The following is a 22,462-nucleotide window of genomic DNA, read 5'->3' on the forward strand; positions in this document are numbered from 1 at the left end:
AACAAAAAGGATAGAGAAAAAGGATAATTTTTTGGTGGTTGATATGTTCTCAAAGGTCTTCAATTTATAGGGAGCATTAGCATTTACAAACAATATGTTATTACAAAAATCAATACATCAGTTATTGATGTTTAATAACATGAGTTATCGTAAATGAGTTATTCCTCCATTCAACGAAAAATGCATTGAAAGATCAGGAGTTTGTCATGAATGAAAGGAATTCATTCATTCAAAGAAGTTACATTACTCCAACAATTAAAGACTTTGCATTAATCTCAACACAATATAGAGCGTTTCAGTTAGAAGCTTAAATTGAAAACCTTGATGAGCAAAAGCTGAAGTTTCTCACAGTAGCAGTGTAAGACGATAACGGAGTTATTATCGTTGACCGCCTCGTCTACGATGAGCCTATTCACAGCTTTCTTCCGCTCCAGAATCGTAGTAGAAAAATCCTAATTCTTAGCAGTCTTTCTGCAAATAGAAAGAGTAAAAGATTGTGAATCGAATTGTAAATCGATACAAAATTCAAAGCTAAAACACAAATGAGTAACATAATCGAGCGACTAATAGCTAGGCAAGCTAAAACAACATAGCAATAGACTAATACTCCAGAACGTATAAGAAAGAATCCAGTGTTAAGCCGTATAAGCCTCCTAAACCTAATTTATAGGCATATGGACGGCCGACTAATTTAGTGACAAATAAAAGGACTCCTAAACTTAAAAGGATTTTAAAATATTAAATAATTTCAAATATAAAAAAAAAATTGAGGAAAATAGTAAATGATGATTTTGTATATTGTAGAGTCTTTTAATGAAGGGTAAAAAGTTCAATTAACATCTAAAGTCCTTCGTGCTTTTAATATAGTATAGATTTAATTTTTTTTTTTTTTTTTTTTGGGTAAGAAACAAATTGATGTCAAAGTTCAAAATCGTTTGATTTAATTCCACGAATTGCCTTTCAAATATGCTGATTTTTATTTTTGTCCTTCAAATGGGTTGATCTTTTATTTTTTACCCTTAAAAATTAAATTTATTCCTAGTGAGGCATAAATTCTTTAAGGATATGGGGCATAATCATGAGATAATATGATGCGAAAATACAAACTTTATGCCACGCAAAAATTTAGTTTTGTTACGAGGACATAAATTAAAGACCAGCACAAAATTGGACAAAACTGCAAATGACCCGAAACAAATTGATGTCCAGTTCCAACTGGGTTAACCCGACCCAGGCTTTGAGCAAACTGAACCCGAATCATCACAACTGAAGTGAGGTTTTTCAACTGAAAGGGCAAGGGTTTCACAAAGACCGCAAACAGTTATTCTCAAACACACGCGAAAAATGGTGGCAAAGAAGGGAGGAAACAAAGGAGAAGATACAGAAGAGGAATTGGCTCGTGCCCCTTTACAAGCTATCATTTTGGCTGATAGTTTCACCACTAAGTTCCGACCTATCACTCTTGAACGTCCCAAAGTAACTAGCTTTAATAAACTTACCTGTTTCTCCTTTGCCCTTTTTTTTTTTTTTTTTCGTATGTCACATTGGGTTAATGATAAATACTCGTGTGATTAATAGCTATTTATTAACAGTTGTCATTGTTTAGTGTCTTCATGAATACATACTGGATTTTTCTTAGGTGTGGCTTGCCACTGCTACAAGTGTCCCAGGCAATCTGAAGCTTTGGTTTTTCTTGGAAATTAGTCTTTTTCGATTTTATTTTTGTCTCTTCATGCTCGTCGGGAGTCAATAACAGTAAAATTTGACCACATTTGTCTTTAAACATTTCTTTTAATATTTAGCAATTGGAAACTGTTTAGTCCTTTATTATTTTTGGTGTAAACGGGATGTTTAGTGGAAACAGAAGACACTTCTGATGTTTTAGACTATAAGGAGCTCCTTTGTTTCTTAATTGTCTGTTTGGGGACTATACAGTTGGTATAGTATACCTGTTAACATAAAGAATTTTACCATTGTCGAAAAAATATTTAGCAGTTGGAAATAATCTAAACTTGTGCTAACTTTATTGTTGTTTCTAAGTATCTAAATACAATGTTCAAATGATAATTATGTCTGCATCGGACATTACACTTTCTCGATTTGACTATAATATTATTGGAGGTAGTATAAGTGACAAGACTACTACGTGGCAAGTAGACAGGTCTGGCAACCATAGCAATGAAGAATCCCTGTACAATAGTACCTGTCAGATGTATTCGTCATGTTTGTTTGTCTTATTCTATGCGTCAGGAGTTTCAATCTCTAAGGAATGAAGTTGCATGATGTGGAATTGTTACAATGCTAACTGTACGAATAGAGTTAATTTTTAACACAAATTTGATATGTGGCTATTCGAATTATTTGTTTTGGAAAATGTATAGTTACAGTTGTGTACTACAGTTTAATGTTTTTCGCATTGCAGGTACTGCTACCATTGGTCAATGCCCCTATGATAGATTATACCTTGGCATGGCTTGAATCTGCTGGTGTTGAAGAAGTTTTTGTTTTCTGTTGTGCTCATTCTAAGCAAGTGATTGATTATTTGGATAAGTCCAATTGGTTTGGCCAACCAAACTTTACAGTCACAAAGATTGAATCACACAATGCTATTAGTGCAGGAGATGCTTTGCGTTTGATCTATGAGCAACATGTGGTATGTAATGACATTTGCTTATCACGTTGCCATCTTCCGCTCAAGTTAAAACTCAGTTAATAGATGTAACAGGTTGTCGTACTTATTGAACAGAGAACATTGCATATAATCCTATGGTTCTCAAATTATTTTATTATACAATCAATGATCTTTCTAGATCTTTTTAGGATCACATGGAAATAAGGGGTTTTCTTGAAAAAAGCACAGGAAAATAGTACAAGAAAAGTTTGATCCTAATGCTTTAGGCTTTATACTCAATTGACATCCTCTTGGTCATTATTTAGTACCAGGGGTTTTCTTGAAAAAAGCACAGGAAAATAGTACAAGAAAAGTTTGATCCTAATGCTTTAGGATTTATACTCAATTGACATCCTCTTGGTCATTATTTAGTACCATGTAGATGATTTAGGGTTAGATAGATTGTTCCTACGATTTGCAAGATGTGTGGATTGGGCGCACATCATGAGTTCGAACTCTGTCGCTGACTGAAACCTGGTATTTAAGTGGGAATAGGGTTACTGCCCTGATATTCGAACCTAGGACCAATTGGGCTGAGTCAACTAACTTACAGGGGCTTACCAGTTGTCAAAAGAGAATACCACACAATGTTACTATAGGGAAATGCAATAGTTCTAAGATGCTAAGTTAAAACAAGTGTAATTATTATAATACTTCCTCCGTCCAAAACTAAAATTGGCTGGGTCCAGACTCCAGAGTACGTGGGTCAACACTCTTTAATTGTCGTTGTTGAATATGGTCATTGATTCATGATCTTTAAAAATAATTCTTACGTATTTAAATACGGCATAAAAGCTCTATAAATCACAATTTCATGTTAAAGTTACTTCTAAATGTTAGAAAGTTTGTAGTCTGGACTCCCCAAATTGTTATTTCACCATTCATTTGGGATGAAGGGAGTAGCTTTTTCACATAATTCACGAACCATCGGGAACAAGCAACACTAGGTGTGCAAATCATAGATCAAAAACTCCTCTTGATTCTTCTGTCTCTGTATTTTGTCATCCTCCCTGTGCCCATCTTTGTGGGTAAAAGTGGTTTTAAAGATGTTAATGAACATATTTTCTTTAAACTCTACCATCACTTTCTCTCTAATAACTTCTTTCGAAACGGGAACTAGAAAAGCACTAACATACTTGCTTCAAAGACATTGTGTTGGGAGATTTAGAACTTACAGGGAGGAGTCGCGATTTTGGGTATTGCAGGAGTATTAAGGTTGAAAAGGTTAAAGTGCCGTTGGTGGACGCGCAAGGGAAGAGCCGACAGACCGACGAGATTCCCGGAGAATTTTGGAAGATTGCTGCGGCCCGGCAGGGTCTGGGAGTGGCCGACTAGGTTGTTTAATGTCATCTTTAAGACGCAACGATGCCCGTTAACGGAGGTCGAGTGTAACGATCCCTCTTTACAAGAATAAGGGCGTATATCCGCAGTTGCAACAACTATGATGCATCGTTCGCTAAGCCATACTATGAAAGTGGGGGAAAGGGTGGTGGAGATGAGGGTGAGGAGTAGGTGTATCTATTTCGGAAGTAACCGGTTGGATTCATGCCGGACGCTCAACGGGAGGCCGTAATCCATCTTCAGAGGAGACCGCGTAGCAAAGACGGTAGTGAGAGAGACTTACGTATGGTGATCTATCGACCTAGAAAACTTACGACAAAGTTCGGAGATCTATGGAGATGCTTGGAGGCTAAAGGTGTGCACCGTGGCGTACGTTAGGGTGATCGAGGACATGTAATGGTGAGCCAAGGCCGGGGGTAAGGACGGTAGGGAGGAGACTCGAGCACTTCCCGGTTGTGATGGGGTTGCATCATGTCTCGGCTCTTCAGTCCATTTTTATTTGCCTCGCGATGGATGAATTGACGCGGCATATTCAAGGCGAGGTGCCGTAGTGTATGCTTTCGCGGATGACATAGTCTTGATCGACGAGACTCGTAAGCGGAGTCAACGTTGTCGGGAGGTTGGCGTCAGACTTTGGAGTCTAAAGGATTCAAGGCGAGTAGGACCCAGGCGGTATGATCTGATTCGATGAAGCCTCGAAAATTTGGCGTGGAAGTGAGGCTTGGTACCCGAATTAGATTGAAGACAAGTAGTTTAGTATCTTGGAGTGGAACATTATACAAGGCGGTGGGGAGATTGGCGATGATGTCACACATCGTATTAGGAGCGGGTATATGGAATGGAGGCTGTTTTAGATCTTCTTGATAGAAGGTGCCACAACGGCACCCAAGGGCAAGGATTACGCAAAGTGGTGAGTTAGGCCAAGAGCCAAGTATTTGTATGGGCGGAGTGTTGGCAGTTAAGATCTCTCGCGTTGAAGAAGATGAAAGTTGCCGAGATGAGAATGTTGAGATGGATGTGTGGAGCACTTGGAGTGGCAATGAGGATTAGGAATGAGGCTATCAAGGACAAGGTGGGAGTGGCCTGGGTGGAAAGCAAGATGGAAGCAGAGAGCTGAGATGGTTTGGACATGTGAAGAGGAGAGACAGGATGCCGGTGCGGAGTGTGAGAGGTTGGCCTTGGATGGTTTAGAAGAGGCAGGGTAGCCGGAAGAAGTATTGGGGGAGAGGTGATTAGACGGGATATAGAAAGAAGCATACTACATCGAGGACATGACCTTAGATAGGAGGGTATGGAGGACTCGTATTAGGGTAAGGCCGGTAGATAGTAACGTTTATCCTTTCATATTAGTAGTCACATTTGTGCTTTGATTTCTCGCTACTATTTGTTATCCCGTACTTTGATTATCTTATTTTATCCGTGATAGCCATCGCTCCTTACAATTCGCTTCATCATGGCTTAGTCGCTTTAGTTATTTGCATTTCCATATCACTTTGAATCTCTTGGCCTTATCCGACCTCTTGTTATGCTTTTATGCTTTTATGCTTTCTATTGAGCCGAGGTCTTTCGGAAACAGCCGTCCTACCTTGGTAGGAGTCAGGTCTGCGTACACTCTACCCTCCCCAGACCTCACGTTGTGGGATTTCACTGGGTGTTTGTTGTTGTTGTTGTATGGTTGGACACATATGGAGAAGTTTTCTGGTAAGATAGCTGTATTAATACATAATCTAACATGACTTTATCCGAGCAGGACTTGGTTGGATTCCTAGATTAATCATCACAACTTTTTTGGAATCCATGATGCAAGCATTGTTTGCTTAGGAGATAGAGTTGTAAAATGAATGAAACAAGGGATGAGAACCATGGGAGATCATAGTTCAAAACTTAGTAGAGGCCAAAAACAAATGCAAGATGATTTTGTCCCATCTATCTTAGCCCTGATGGATAGACTTACCTGGTACTTGTGCTGGTGCAGGTAGTAGGTACCCGGCAAAATAGTTGAGGTACGTGCAAGTTAGTTAGAACGTCTGTCGTTATAGAAAAGAGAAAAGATAAAAGTAGGCTTTGAACATCAGGTGCAGTCCAAGGTTGTTTTCGGAGATGAGGAAGATGTTCTCCTCTCCTCTGTGTTCACTGTTCTCTGTGTGCTTAAAATTGTAGAGTTAATATTGTTGAATTCAGAGTAATCTTTTGTCAATATGATTAGCTAACTTAACTTTTGGCCTTTTGAAGATACGCGGTGATTTTATCCTCGTCAGTGGAGATACTGTGAGCAATATGTCACTATCACAGGCACTTAAGGAACATAAGGAGAGACGGAGAAAGGATAGCAATGCCGTAATGACCATGGTCATTAAACAATCAAAGCCTTCTCCTATAACTCGCCAATCACGTCTTGGAACTGAAGAGCTGTTTATGGTGATTGATCCAGAGACTAAGCAGCTGCTGTATTATGAAGACAGGGTAGATAACTTTAAAGGATATTTGTCTCTTGACAAGGCATTGCTTACTGATAATACTTCCATTTCTCTTCAAAATGACAAGCAGGTTTGTTTTGTTACACTTGTTATAATAAGTCTAGTGTTACTAGTGCTGCTTCTAGTTTGAGCAATGTTCTTGATAAGGTGTGTTGCATGAACTGGTTTTAATTACCGTGAGAAAGATGATATATATATATATATATATATTTGCTCAATAACAACTGGTGGAGGTTTAACATAGTTTAGGTATTGCATCTGGTGAGATTTATTTACGTACCTTTGTCCACTTCACTAATCTTATTTGTTATTTGCTCATGTTTAAATGCTATTGTTTCTTCTTTCCAAGTAAAAACCTCCACTAATAGATGAACTAATAAGAAAAGTTAGTTTCGTGTAGTTAAGTTTTACTGTGTGTAGTTTCGTGTAGTTAAGTTTTATTGTCTGTTTGGTAGTTTTGGGTTTCATTGCTTACTCCTCCCATACGATGCTATTCTTCCTTCCATCATCTTGTTTTGAAGAAGGCTTCTGGTTATTGTCATTTCTTTCTGTTTATTTTGTGTTTAATGATTGGTAAGCCTTGATTGCAGGATTGCTACATTGACATTTGCACCCCAGAAGTTTTGAGTCTTTTCACCGATAATTTTGACTATCAACACTTGCGGCGTGATTTTGTCAAGGGGTTGCTCGTTGATGATGTATGTATATCCCTTTGTATTTTGTATTTCTCTTGAGGAATGTTGTTCTTGTATCCAAGAAAAGAGAAAATGTCAAACTAAAAAATAATTCAAAGTGTGTATTGAAAAAATGTTCCTAGTGTTGTTCCACCCTAAAATCTTACAAATGGTTTTGATGTCTTTATTCGTAAACTTTTGCTATGTGTAAAGGGGATTCAAGAAGAATGAATTAGTTATGTGTCATAAGTTTTGCACTTTGTTGGACCTAAGTAAATAAATAAATATGTTCGTTTCATTGCAATGTAAACTTTTAATCAAGTTGTATATATAATTCCGTATTATATCTAATTTTGATGAACCCGTTCTCTTGCTCGTAAGTTCAGGAATGCTTTTACTTGATCAAAAAAAAAGTTCATGAACACTTTAGTTCATGTATAAATCCTAAAATTGGGTTCTACGTACATGAGGAAGCAGGTTAGGAATCTATAATGATCCATTATTAAAGTTTAGTTGGATTCTTATGTTCTTTTTACATAGTATGAAAGTATGTAAAGGTGTTGTATTCGTGTATACTGGACACCTTTCATGTGTCTGGAGCGATTGAAAATAATCCGGTATGCATGTGAGGAGGCGTATTGGAGAAGTAATTAGATAAATAAACATGCTTTAAATATTTTAAGCTTTCGGTACTACTGACAATAGCATACTCATTTAAAAACTGTAGCTGTAACTCTTGCAATTTCCAACTTGAAGAAGCGGAAACATAGTCAAGTGCATCCAATATAGGTTAGCTCTTGAAAGTTTTAGCTTAAGACGTCCTCGAGTATATTTCCTTCACTTATATAGAGTTTCGAGGTAGAAAGAGATGACAATGCAATAGAACCCGAGGGTGTGGCCTAGTGGTTAATAAAGTGGGGAAGAATCATGAGATCTCAAGATTAAAATCCTTATGAAGGCAAAAATATTCGGTCATTTTTCCCCATCTGTCCTAAACTTGGTGGACAGAGTTACCCGATATCTGTGTTGGTAAGAGGTGGCAGGTGTCTCGTGGAATTAGTCGAGGTGCTTGCAAGCTGGTCTGGATATCATGGTTATTTAAAAAAAAGATGGCAGTGCAATAGATTCGAAGGGCATAAGAGGGACAAATTCACTAGTACATGAGATTTAGAAGGAATTTACAGATTAGGAGGTTGATGAATTTTAGAGGTTGGTGAAAATACTCTACAAACAAACTTCACTCACTAGCTAGGACTCGTGGAAGTGGGACAAGAAGTGATGGTGCTTTTGTAGTAAAATCATACTACCACAAGCTTTTGGTGAGGTAGGAGTTGGGCTTCTTTTGTAGTAAAATCATACTACCATAAGCTTTTGGTGAGGTAGGAGTCAGGCTTCCTCATGTTTCAATATGGATTCCTAGGGTGTTAGAAGGTGTATTTCTTCGCCTGGTTGGAAGCAAGGGGAGGGCGATTCTGATAGTTGAAAATTTGAGGAAAAGGAGGAATGTATATGTTAGTTGGCGCTTTATGTGTAGATGTTCAAGCGGAAATGTGGATCACCTGTTATTACATTGCCAAGTAGTTGTTCGTTTGGGTGGGTTGTATTACTGGTTCTGGGTACCATCAATGAAGCCTAGTCCGGTGAAGGACATGTTACCTAGCTGACCGTTAGAAGAAGGAAGAGGAAGTGCAGAGCACGGAAAATTGTCCGCTTAGCCATCATATGGGTCAGTGTTGTCAAAGACGCGCTTAAAGTGCCCTTAAGCCCTGAAGCGAGGCTCAAAACATGTTGAGCGCTTCGCCTCGCTTTATTTGCGCTTCAGTGTCATCAACAAGGCTCTTAAGACATACTTTTCCTTGACAGTGAGCCTCTCTTGAAGAGGTGACGCTAGATAATTGATATTTCACTTTATCGTAATGTTTTTACAATTTCTTTGTCCATATATTTGTTGTTCATGCTTATTATTATTAGCCTTGGACTAAACATATATATATATGTGTGTGTGTGTGTGTGTATTTGTATTTTTTTCACCATTGTGCCTTTTTTCATTAAAGCCCACACTTTATATATGTGTGTGTGTGTGTGTATTTGTATTTTTTTCACCATTGTGCCTTTTTTCATTAAAGCCCACACTTTATTTGTGCTTTGCGCTTAAAGCTCCAGTTGACCTGAAAGTTTTTTTGCGCTTTTTGCTTTTAATAACACTGATATGGGTCTTGTGGTAGGAGAAACATGAAATCTTTTAAGGGGATAGAAAATGAATTTGTATGTTCGTGAAATAGGCTATAATATTTCTTAGTCAGCTTTTGGTGCATCCATAGAAGTTCCTGTTTGTATGAATGGTTGTGTTTCATTTGTAGAGGATCATATTCTAGTGTAGCACTGTAGCTTTTTACCTTTTGGTACACTGCTTTTATACGAGAGTTGTCCCAATTAAAGTTATTTACATTATAGAAAATTCTATTTCCCTCACTTGCAGAATGTCTCTGCTCCTCTCAGAAATTGTAATTGACCAAACATGTTGTGGTTTTAGTGCATCTTATGTTGGATCTGGAAACATGATTCAATTGTCTTTTGGCTCGTGAACTATGAAGTCCGTTATAAATTGGAGACTCATGGATACTCAATTTTTTCTTCTTATCCACCTAAATTTCTTCCTTATTTTAATGTGGTCTAATTTTGTCTAATTTCATTGCATTAAGAATAAGATACATGATGTGTATAATGTCATTTAATTAAAAGGCAGAAAATAGTGTGTAGTATACAATTTCCTTTAATTGAATAAGAAAATTTTGTTGATGGAGAATCAAATGAGTGCTAAAAGACCGGAAGCCAGCATCATCCTTGTGCCGATGAATATACTTGTTACATTTCTCAAAAAATAAAATAAAATCAGGAGGCCGGAAGTCCCCCAGGTTCAAGTGAAACATGGTAATATCCATCTTTCATGGTCAGTTTCTTTAGCTATAAATATATCAATTGAAATCTATCTCCATGTTTGTGCGGGTGATCGTCTCTTCTTGCTCCCTACATTAATCTCTTTATTCTCAACTTACTTTTTCTTTCAGATCATGGGTTATAAAATCTACACTCATGAAATTCATTCAAGTTATGCGGCTAGAATTGATAACTATAGAAGTTATGACACCATTAGCAAGGACATAATTCAGCGGTGGACATATCCCTTGGTGCCTGATGTCCAGTTTTTTGGAAATTCTGCTACTAAATTGGAAAGGCAGGGCATGTATCGAGCACCTGGTAAGGAATGATTCCATCTTATCTTCTCGTTTGCTAGAACATGTTGCTAGTGAATTAACTTATGATTGACATTTTAAAGATGGAAATATTGAATATCAATTTCTGGTATTCTCTACTTTTTGGTAAATGGATTGTATGCTAGAGTTTTTTTCCCACATTAATAAAATTTACCTTATCAAAAGAAATATTGAATATCAATTTCAGAACTGCGGCTAACTTAGATACTGAGCAAGAAAGACTGATGGATGGAAATTTAAAAGACACATAATGGCTTAAAAAATATGGTAATCTAACAGGTTTTGCTGTTCGCGGGATTTAGCTTTTGTTGCTTTAATATCTGATGTGATTGTTGTTGAGGATTCGTGTAGCTGAGCCATCTAGTTTGAGATTGCGGTGTAGTAGGTTTTTATTGCATCTTATGTCCTTGTAAGTTGCAAGATTTTGCTGCTAGAGCACATTATGTGCAATAAAGCAAGCTAGAATTGGTGCGTTATTAGATACAAAGGTAATAATTATAAAAGGGATACTAATTGAACTACGTGTTTTAGTTGTCTCCATTCTTTATTCCTGATTGATATTCGTCCACATGTGATATTTTATGCTCATATCACCCTGGCATGGATCTTTTTGTGAAAAAACACGGTATAGATGGTGAAGATTTCAACTTTTCTGCACTCTTTTGAAATTGTTGTTTACCTGACATTTTTCAGAAATTAAGCAATCCCGCTCATCCAAAATTGGCCCCTTCACTGTAATCGGGACTGGAACCAGTATTGGGAACGACACAGAGATTTCGAATTCAGTTGTTGGCGAAGGTTGCTCAATTGGGTCAAATGTCACTATAGAAGGTTGCTATATATGGCATAATGTCACGATTGAAGATGGCTGCAAATTGAAGCACTCAATAGTTTGTGACGGTGTGACAATGAAGACTGGAGCAGCTTTAGAGCCTGGTGTCGTCTTGTCTTTTAAGGTAAGTTCCATTAAAGAAACAAGAAAACACAGTTCTTTTTTCTGGATGTACTAGTTAGACCTGGTTTTGATGAATTTCAATTAAGCAATTCACACATTGCAAACGTTGCCTCAAGACATCATCTCTCAGGAAGCAGATTCTTTCTGGACAGACAGTTTACCTGCTATGTGTTTCTTACTTTTGACTAAGATCTAGTGCCAGTTCTGCTTCTTTTAGCATTTCTTTGTCAATAAATTGGTCAGATCGAATGAATCTATGGTAAATCGTATCAGGGGTTTCCACCCTTCCTCAATGTCATGGAAAATCCTCATCATCAAAAGGGAAATATTAAACTGAAGGCAGAAATAAGTTACCAGTTTTCCAAAAAAAGGAACTGAAAGCAGAAATTCGACACCTAAGATCAGGCTTCTATCTTATGGTAAACTCATAATATACTAAGTCATGAGTTGTGGCATAGAGGGTTATTCCACTTGAACATGGAAGAAGCACCTCTAACTTAAAGGGTTTAGACCTTGCAAAATCAATAGGGAGGCAGAGATCTTATGTTAAATGGAAATTCTTGAGTGTAGACATGGATGTTTCTTAATCACCCGGTTACTGTTTAAATTGTTTCTCCTTACAACAATATGTTCTATTTTTTTCCCTTCATAATTTGCCTTTGCCCTTTGCCCCTGGTAATGGTTCTTGGTTGAACTTAATAACTGTTGCACACCAATGTCGCACACTCACATACCTATTTCTCCTTTCTTTAGGCTGCATCAATGTATTTGTCTGTATAATAATTCCAGCCTTTCCCTTTTTCTATACTTTGAAATCATTTAATCATAGTATATATACTCCTCAGGTTGTGGTAGGCAGGAATTTCCTTGTACCTGCTTACTCCAAGGTTTCTTTGCTTCAGCAACCTATAAAGCAAGATAGTGATGAGGAACTGGAATATGCTGACAATAGTAGTGGGATCACTGAAAGTCCATGTAACTTTTCTGACTTTTGCATATTGTATTTTAGTGCAGTGAGATAATAAAGTTGGCTTGTATTTTTCTATATTGTACCATAGATGATAGACACCTTTCTTGTGGGATTACACTGGGTATGTTGTTGTTGGTGTAGATGATAGACACCCGGGTGGAATGATATTGGTGTTTTAATCGGTCTCTTCGTCTATACTTTTTGAATTTTGATTTGCCCTGAGGACTACCAAACAAATATGCGAGAATGGTTTTCCAGTTATGCAAATAAACATCATAGACTCCTATGCCAAATTACTTAACCTAGTTTCTTTCCTAATACATCCTAAGTTTTAGTCTTTCAGATTTGCCCAAAATAGAGAAGTTCAAAATCTACAATAATTTTGACAAAACCCAACTTTAGGACAGATTAGGATCAAACCTAGGTCAAGTAATTTGGCATAGTAGAAATGACTAGATGGCAACCCTCAAAGGAGTCTAGTAATGTTATGAGGTTTATGTTGGATGTTTATAAAGTAGCTTAAAATATGGGAAGACAACAACAACATCCTCAGTGTGATCCCACAAATGGGGTTTGGGGAGGGTGGGCTGTACGCAGACCTTACCCCAACCTTGTGTGGAGTAAAGAGGCTGTTCCCGATAGACCTCAAATCAATATAATGCACTTAAATGTGGAATCCATTTATTATTATTTTTTCGTTTTGGGGCAATGCTATAAAAGTTATTGTTTGGACGCATTCCGAGACCTGAAATGGGATGAAGTGTCTCTAAACACCCCAACGTAACCATGGAGGGGGAAAGTTTCATGGGCCTATCACCTCAATGGATGTGACAACACCATAGGTGATGTATTTATGCCCAATGGAAATATATGTAGATCACGTATTTTCCATAATATTTATAGTTTTATCTTATGGTGTGACCTGGAAGAAAGCTTTCTCGTCAGTGTGTCCAACTGCCTTGGGGGCTATCAGCCTACCCACTATAAATAAAGTTCTACCTTTTTTGGTTTTGGAAGAGTATTGAGTTGAAATGTTGCAATTCTCAGTTTTGCGGAGTCAAACTAGTTTCATGTAAAATATGAGTCCTAAGATGTGCACCTTGTGCTTGTTCGTAAATGATGTCTTGTGTTTTTTTAATGTTCTCTATAGTTTATGAATTAACAACCCTTAATTGATTTATCCGCAGCTGTCTCTGGTACTTTGGACAAGTTGAATGAGGAAGAGAGGACCGAGTTACCTGACTCACAAGAGTATGAGGTAAGTTTTAAGGCTTGCTGCTAAAATCACTTCTCCAATAAGTTGATCAACACAATGCTTCTTTGAAAAAATTACTTATCTGAAAACTATTTTGACGAACGTGCTTCTCAAAATAAGCAATTTTAGAAGCTTGGTGAAATAGGCTTTTAGTCATCATACGCGCATGTATTGATCAGATTTAGAGGTCTACAATCTTGCATTGCTCTCAGATGTGATTGCTTTTGTAGTCTTATCCGTCTTGTATGCCCGCACATCCATATTAACATATGTATTTCTACCACACCCATCTTGGGGATATGTTGGGCTTCTAGGGTCCAATAGACATTCCCATATAACATTGTTGGTGTCACTATTGTTTTGTAGAATTTACTTTCAATTTGTTAGCATCCTTTAAGAAAAAAAAAAGTTCATAACTCTCTATTTCAACCTTCTTATTAGAATTTGTGTGTTACACCTCCATCTATCATGCTATTCTCCTGGAAGACTGTATCCTAGATATCTGAATTGTCTGCGTTCAGGAACCAGTCCGGTCTAATTTTACATCAACGTTATTCTTCTTATGGTGGCTAAACTTGAGTGCACTTATTCTCTCGTACTTTTACTTATCCTAAAATCCTTAACTCACTATAGTACTTCAATTGTACTTTGCTTGTACAGTAGCTCGACTAGACCTTGGAAGTTAGCTACTTTGTAGTCCAGAAGGTTCCTGCTAACGCTTATGTTTTGATGGCTCCTCGTTCTTGTAATCTTCGAATATGTCGTATTCATCTCTTTCTGGTCTGAGATATTGTAAATGTGCGGAAATGTCAGTCTCAACATTTCTTCTCATAATCAGCTGTGACTCCAACAGTTGATTCTACTACCATTCCCTACCATGAAAGTTATGTTCCCGATGAAGTCTTCCGCTTCCTTTTATAATATTCCTCCAATGTCCCCACCTCATTGGGAATGTGATAGTTTTAGTTCTCCATCTCCCTTCCACAATTCCGTACTTTTTCGCTGTCACCTCATTCCATAGAGTGTGGTCCTTAATCCTTAATCTTCTAAAACCATTTCCTTAAAAGGGCTTTGTTGAAAATTAGAAGATCTTTCACTTCATGTCCCTCCTCTCCCCTCTAACCATTTTTTTTTTTTTTGGAGACGTAATGTCCTCCCTGCCGACTAAGTGAAACTTCCTACCCTGTTTGTTGAATCCTATAGAAAGTTCCTTTAGAGCCTTTTAAATCTATCTGTGACACTGATCGGGTGCGTGAAGAGTGCTATGAAGTCGTTTAGGTGTAATTCAATCTTTGAGTTGCTGTTCATAGGTGCCCAAGATAGAAAACTAATGGAAAGAGATACGCTAAAACACGTGGCTGAAATTCTTTATAAGAAAAGGAAAAATAAGAGTCACCTGTCTAAAACTCCTTATCCAGTTTGAAAAGACAAAGCTATTATAATGCGTTTGTTGTTTGTTTCTTATACTTCATCCTGATTTTCCAGGTTGGTGATGGAGGAGTAGGTTTCATATGGCTAGTCAGTGAGGGTGGACAGGAAGAAGAATGGAAACATTCTGTTGCACCAATTCCTGTGGATAAACTTGTTGCAATTATGCAAATCACTAATGATGAAGCGGATATACCAAATGAAGATGGTGCTTTTCTTCCACCTTCTGGAGAACTGGGACCTGACTCTATAACTAATGATTCTAATGAAGATGCTGAAGACATTAGAGATGACTCTGTGATTTTTGAAAGAGAAGTAGGTTTTAATGGGAATAATTATGATCATTTCGTAAAACTGTATCATAGATTAAGATCTTCTCCATTTGTCATTACAGGTTGAAGCAACTTTTCAAAGGGCTGTAGAGGAAGATGTAACAGACGACCATGTAATCTTAGAAGTTAATTCATTGCGGTATGTTAACTAGAATTCAATCTATATCATTTATTCTTGAATATGGTGTCTTGAGAAAAGCTTTTTGCATGGAATTAACTTTAGATCTTCCCTCCTGTTGCCGCATTATTCCATGCCAGTTTTACTACATGATTTCAACTTTCTGTATATTCTATAGGGTGATAAGTGTGCACCGAAAAGTTCCATCTCTAATTATCAAAAAAAAAAAAAGTTCCATCTTTAGCCCTTTGGAACAGTTCATTAATTTCTGCTTCTATTTACCAAAGAGGGTCGAAGTGCTACTTCACTTAGTTTATATTTGCAAGGTTAAAGCAGCGCCTTTCTCTCCTCCTCCCGTCTTCTATTTCTTAGTTAAAATTCCATCACATCTCTTTAGGGTATTTTTGTACATCTTACCATCTTCAAGTATGTATTTTGCGGTCCTACTTTGTTGCCTATCTCCTGCGAGAGAGTGTTTTGCTTCTCTTGCCTTTGACCTTTCCTTTCATTATTGTACTTCTCTACAGTATATGCCGACTTTCTGTGGTTGAATTCCCTGGTCTCATGTTGTTTGTCTTACTCTGGTTAGACCCTAAATTTCAAAGTACAATTGAAAGGACATAATAGGATGAATTGAGTTCTAGAAAGTATTAGTAAACATCAAAATGAAAACCTCCAGATTATATGTAGATTGTGCTGAGGAAATTTGTGGCCTCGTGGCTTTACCTCAACAACCTGCATTCATCTTCACATTTGCTATCACTCTGCACTATCCTTATTTATTTCTGATGGTAGAAGGAGAAACATATTGCCATGGGAAGAAAGACTAGGGAATTGCGGCTTGGTGGTTGTTGTTACATTTTAATTTCTGACTTTCTTCAGAAGTCATTCTCAAGATCACGCACGGTCTGTTATTTGTCAGGAGTCTTTTTATGTTGGCTAAAGATGTATATGCTTGTATAACCAAGGGTGATTTAGAGACCCTTTAATTTTAGAGAACTTCTAAATTTCCTCTCAAGGCAATTCATTTAAGATTGGAATGATAACGATCCACGTAAAGTCCAGTGGATACAAATAGCTCTCAGTCAGATCCCTATTAATTTGGGATCGGGGTATAGTTGATTGATAGGAAGAGTACAATGAGGTATGAATGAAGCAGGGGAAAAAGTCTCGGTGTGAGTCTATCAAAGGAATACTTTGAGCTGAACCTATATCCTTACATCTCATAAAAGCAAGCTGCCATGTCACTATATGAGATCTGGCATGGATATCTACTATCTAGACCGGTTTCATGCTTACAGTCCAAACAGATTTAGTGTAAATGTAAAGACAGTAGAATCTTAAGTGCTAAACCTATATTCTTAAGACAGTAGAATCTTAAGAGTACAATGAGGTATGAATGAAGCAGGGGAAAAAGTCTCGGTGTGAGTCTATCAAAAGAATACTTTGAGCTGAACCTATATCCTTACATCTCATAAAAGCAAGCTGCCATGTCACTATATGAGATCTGGCATGGATATCTACTATCTAGACTGGTTTCATGCTTACAGTCCAAACACATTTAGTGTAAATGTAAAGACAGTAGAATCTTAAGTGCTAAATACGCTTTGGAGAAATGCTTTGCAGGACAGAGATGTGATTCAAATGCCAAATCTCTCTGGTTATCGTCTTGCCCAAAAAAAAAAAAAAAATCTATTGTGCAATCTTCGCTGTTCAGATTGTTTATGCCTTCCTTCTCTATTTCATTGCAGGTTGTCATACAATATGGCATCTGCAGACTGTGCTGGTGCTTTATTTTATTCAGTGATGAAATTGGCATTGGATACTCCACATGACTCACCTAGTAAGTTTTCCTTCTATTTTTGTGTTTCACAATATCCCAGGTTGTTGTAATCCATCTGTTAGGTTGCTTTTTCTAGTGCAATTTTGACACAGAGTGCTGGATTTTTGGCATTTTGTGGTGAGCGGTGCTAATTTTCCTTTTCTTTATCAAAGAGAGAAATTCCTTTATAAAGTGTAGATTCATATTCATATTGTCAACTTGGATGTCAACACCAAATGGAGATCTGTTGCATAAATTGAACGATCATTTGATATGCCTGTCAAGTATTGAAGCTATGTGGCCTTAAAGCTATAAGCCAATTACAAATGGCACTTTTAAGGTCAATAACATGGTATTGTCTTGTGATTTACCACTTCCAATTACTGAGATTAATCTCTACTCTTTGTGGGTGTTCTGTTGTTTGCTGTGTATGTGCATTTGTACTTGTTTGTTCGTATTTTGCTTTATAAATATGATTTGGTATAGATACTGAGTTTAAATATTCATTTTCATCTACCCGCAAGGGTGGCTCAGTTGGTTGAGCATGGAGCTTTCCTAATGGAGGTCTCAGTTTCGAAGCTCATCGTACGGGGCTTGCCTAGTGCGGTTTACCTCTCCTGTGTGGTTTGTGAGCTATTGCACAGGAGCTGGGTTTACCCTGTGCGCACCCAAAGGATAGCGGCTGCGGGTTCCCATGTCATCAAAAAAAAAAAAATGTTCATTTTCATCCTTCTCTTAATCTCGTATACTAACATCTTGGCAAGATATAAAGAATTTAGCTGGATGAACTTTCTTCCGTCTTTTCTTCCAACTCTTCTCTTTCTGGAAGTGGCTATATTATTTGTCTAATATTTTATGCTTTTTTTTGCCTGCTTATATTATATAGTTTGTGTATTCATCACATATATATGCTTTTCTCAGATGAATTGTACAAGAATGTTGTTACCTCAGTTAAAAAATGGGAAAAGCTACTGAAATATTACTTGCCAAGCATTGATGAAGAGGTTAGTGTATTTTATTTATATATTGCTACTCATGGATTGTATGTAAAGAAATTCCCCCCCTCTCCCCAAATAAAGTGAACTTCATAAAGTAATGAAGAAAAAGTTACCAGCCTGAGGCTGTGGGTAGTGAAAGATAATTAATTAAAATCAGAGGTGTGTTAATATAGCACCTATCTGTTGGTATCTTACCCAAAAAACTGTTGGCTCTTAGAATTCTTAGTGGTAATGTTTTTCCATCAGTTAAGATGTTTGACAACTACTTTACATGTTTGGTGCTCATGAATATTCTGACCTGGATTTGTCAGATTGAAGTAATATTGAAGTTTGAAGAAATGTGCTTGGAGTCTGCCAGGGAGTATTCTCCATTATTTTTAGAGGTATGTTGTTTCGTTTTAGAAATTGCTTCAGTAATGCAGTCAATCTATATTCTAGAGGATTGAATTAGTCTTCCAAGCTGTTTGCTGTTAGATGTGCGGAGCAAAGGGTTAGGTCTACACAATCTATAATGCTAATTCACTACATTTTTGTAGTAGCACATGTTTAAATACTAGTACCATCTTGCATTTGGGAAAGCTATCAGCAAATCTTGTTGTCTTAACAAGTAAGAAGCAATTCCTTTTCGAAGTTGTTAATAGTGTTAAAATATAATCGATATCAATAATATTTATAAAGGAACACTATATGAATATTTAAAATTTCTCCACTACTAGCTGAATATCCTTGTTTTATGTGGACTATTCAGCCTAGAATTGAAAATTTTGTTCATAGGAAATAGTTGAAGTTCCCTTCTTTTTGTCCCCTTGCCGACAAAGCTTTGCACCTTAGTCTCCGTTTGCAATTTACGAGCTTCCCACACTAATTAAATAAGAGAAACAAGGACAGCATTAATGGGTAAGTGGCTATGAAGATATACGGTTGATGTCACACCCCAAATCTGGAGGAACGTGACCGACACCAGATGCCTTTACCTTACTATCGAGCAAACCAACATTCATTCTACGCTTAGACATAAGCAGTGCCATGCATCATGATAACAGAGATGTCAGAACATGAAGTCATAAACATGTGGCTCATTAGCCTTAAAATCATTTAGAACTTTTATACATAATCCATGAAATACACACGATATTATTCTGAACATAATTACATGACCCATAGTGAATATGGAGCTTCTAATGACAAGGATTACATAATGCATACAACTAACTGGACACGAAGACACCCACCGGTATGATAACGGGGCATATCATACAATGTTGGAGGAGTCGAATGCCTGACCCAATCTGCTTATGGCTTAAATGGGGGGCTGAGTAAATCCACATCGTACTCAACATGCATCATCAATTCCTGAATTCAAGATTGGGGCAAGACTTTAAATAACACATCATGCGAGAGAGATGCAATTCAAATCGTATGAAAGGACAGCCCGGTGCACGAAGTATCCCGCGATAACGCATAGCCCCAGGGAATTCAAATTTGATGAGCACTTCATAAATCATAAAGCATAAAGCATATGAAGACTTGTAACATACTTCGAAAATTAACCATGTGGCCATAGCCTTTTTCATAATATAACATATCATAACTTCAACCAGGAGCAACTCTGGTCATTTACATAGAATATAGTCACCATGGCATCTATCGAGGGTATCGACGCGACAGACAAAGCTGTTTCACCATAATGCCGTATCGATCTGACATGAATCTGATCTAGAGATATCAACTCTATTGAGCCGTCTCACCATGACGTTTTATGGATGTGACATTAAGGTTGCTAGTAACATACATAACCAAGTCTACACCGGCATGTGTAGTTTCCCAACTTAGGGCCAGGGCCCTTTTGCCCAAACATACTTTCCATGGCTCAAGGATACTCCCAAAAAACATTTTCAATATCATTTGTAACGTTTGGCCCTAAAATGTAGTCCTTAAAATGGCCTTACAGCCCAACATAATATTCCTTTCTTGTAACATAGCATAACTTATCAATTAACTTAAAAAGACCCAAAAAAACATAGCATAACTTTAGAAACATGTCTTGGATCTTGCATAAAGATCATAACTTTTAGAAACGTTGTTCTCATGTGAAAACCATATTTTCTCTTATTCTACAAGTGGGAGTTAGCAAGCAGCACTCGTCAACATGGCTGCTTGCTGATGAGGGTATTTCAGGTGTTATGGAATTTTTACGCTTTAATTATGCTGTACTAAACGGTTTTTAACATAAACATATTCATCGTTCATGAAACATATTCGCAAATCATTTATGAAATATTACATGAGGTGATTCCTTCATATTTCAAATCATGAGTCAATATATTTCACAAAAGCATTTCATAACATTCTTAAGACAGCACCAAATGTAATTTCATGGAAGACACGAAGAACGACTTGTTCGTCACAACAAGCTCACATTCACAATCTAAATGTTTTTCCAAACATATGGAGTTCACGACTTTGATAAAGATCTTGTTAACTATTATCAAGGTAGGGGTGAGGTCTGCGTACACTCTACCCTCCCCTGACCCTATTTTGTGGGACTATACTGGGTATGTTCTTTGTTTGTTAACTATTAGGAAGGAAGTTCTGGTTTTGCGGGTTGGGTGGGTGGGGGCTCTGAGGAGTATAGCAGCAATTTTAAAGCGTAATCTAGTACTAATGGATGGTTGTACACCTCTTCAATGAGGCGTCTTGTGCCTAAGTGAACGTTTTGTGCCTGCCTGCCTGCCTTGCCCCGAGGCACCCTAGAAATGCCTTTCAAAACAATTTTTTCATTTGTCAATCAACGAAACAAATGTTTAATTTGTTTGACTATGGGAAATCCAATTGATTCATTTTTGTTCATTTGTCCAGAAGTATATCTGTCCTACTTAAATATCCATCTAATCTAAATATCATTATTCTGTTTTATCCCTCCACAGATTTTGCATCATCTGTACGATCAAGAAATTATACAAGAAGAGGCCATACTTGACTGGGCTTCTGAAAAGGAAGGAGCAGAGGAGTCAGACAAGATTTTTGTCAAGAAATCAGAAAAATTTATCCAGGTTCGTACTTAGCAGTTAAAACTTTGCATGTAGATGACCTGCCGATATTGCACAGTGATCTTGAAGATTCGTTGGTCTATTTGCCACCATTGATCTACTTAACCTATCTTGTTACTCATTCCATCCCAACCTCTCCCCACTTCCTGATCAACCAACGCTCAGGAAAAATGAATAAGTAATTTGCAAACTTGTAAACAATGAAAAAGGGAAGAAAAGCAAAGTTTGTCTTTTCAATATTGCCTGCGCAGATTATGAACTTTGATCTTCTTTGCAGTGGCTCAAAGAAGCATCTGAAGAAGAGGATGAGGAGTGACACAAATAGAGACCGTACATTTAAGCTGCTCCAACAACCTATAGCTACCTCACAGTTCGCCCTTAGATGAAATTGTTAATCACCTCAGAAACCTGCCGCAGCTGAGAATCAAGCCTTAACCTTTTTGTCCGTTGCCCAACCTAAATCTGTCATTTATACCTTTTTCAACACTTGTATAATCATTGACTTTGAAATAATTCATCTAAAGTGAAACTGAAGTCCAATTTACATGTAGTCTATATTGTAGCAATTGGAGAGGCCAGTTTTGTTTCAATAGAATTTTGTCTAAGGAAACACTTCAACATGTCAACTGTGTGCAGAAATGTCAAACAGTGAAGGAATTTGCAATGAAGCTTACATTTTTTCCTACTAGGGAATTGGTAGTTAAACGCCGTAAAACAATTTTTGAGCTTCTATATATTGATTTTTCACTGAAACGGTAGAACCGTTTTATTGAAATCATGATACCTTTTGGTGTCTTCTTGAGTATTTCATAAGAGCTTGCTTTTATGTTATTGTTTCCCTTTTCCTTTTCTTGTTTATAATTTTTCTCCATTTTCTTTCCTGAAGTCTTCAATGCCCTGCTAAAGTTTCCCTGGACTGTTAAATAGTTGATTAAGAAGAGCTTTACTTTTTTATTTTATTAGTGTTTTCCACTGGCAGTATAAATGTATTTTTACATATTCAGTGCTATTATCTTTTTGAAAGTTGCTGATCTGATTTTTTCAGGGATTAATTTCACCGGTATAGATACTTTTATTTACCTTGAAAGTGACTTGA

At 37.2% G+C, this 22,462-nt stretch overlaps 1 protein-coding gene across 1 annotated transcript; it reads left to right on the forward strand.

The window, feature by feature from the left end:
• Window positions 1-1,216: 1,216 nt before the first annotated feature.
• LOC132063565 (uncharacterized) lies at window positions 1,217-22,034 on the forward strand. Its single transcript, XM_059456158.1, has 15 exons — window positions 1,217-1,476; window positions 2,423-2,653; window positions 6,245-6,559; window positions 7,080-7,187; window positions 10,232-10,421; window positions 11,132-11,394; window positions 12,239-12,368; window positions 13,551-13,621; window positions 15,104-15,361; window positions 15,441-15,517; window positions 17,248-17,339; window positions 18,240-18,322; window positions 18,628-18,699; window positions 21,244-21,369; window positions 21,644-22,034. The coding sequence occupies exons 1-15, from the start codon at window positions 1,345-1,347 to the stop codon at window positions 21,680-21,682; spliced, it is 2,187 nt and encodes a 728-aa protein (XP_059312141.1). The 5' UTR covers window positions 1,217-1,344; the 3' UTR covers window positions 21,683-22,034.
• The last annotated feature ends 428 nt before the right edge of the window (window positions 22,035-22,462 follow it).

Source organism: Lycium ferocissimum, chromosome 7, assembly GCF_029784015.1.
Source record: "Lycium ferocissimum isolate CSIRO_LF1 chromosome 7, AGI_CSIRO_Lferr_CH_V1, whole genome shotgun sequence".
In the NCBI taxonomy this organism is placed as follows: Eukaryota; Viridiplantae; Streptophyta; class Magnoliopsida; order Solanales; family Solanaceae; genus Lycium; species Lycium ferocissimum.

What these genes read in the sequence shown, in the direction of transcription:
- LOC132063565 (XM_059456158.1), top strand. Translation starts at nt 1,345, where the DNA reads ATGGTGGCAAAGAAGGGAGGAAACAAAGGAGAAGATACAGAAGAGGAA. An exon ending in CTCTTCAAAATGACAAGCAG is followed by an intron (nt 6,560 to 7,079) that starts GTTTGTTTTGTT and finishes CCTTGATTGCAG; the next exon opens with GATTGCTACATTGACATTTG. An exon ending in TTAGAAGTTAATTCATTGCG is followed by an intron (nt 15,518 to 17,247) that starts GTATGTTAACTA and finishes ATTTCATTGCAG; the next exon opens with GTTGTCATACAATATGGCAT.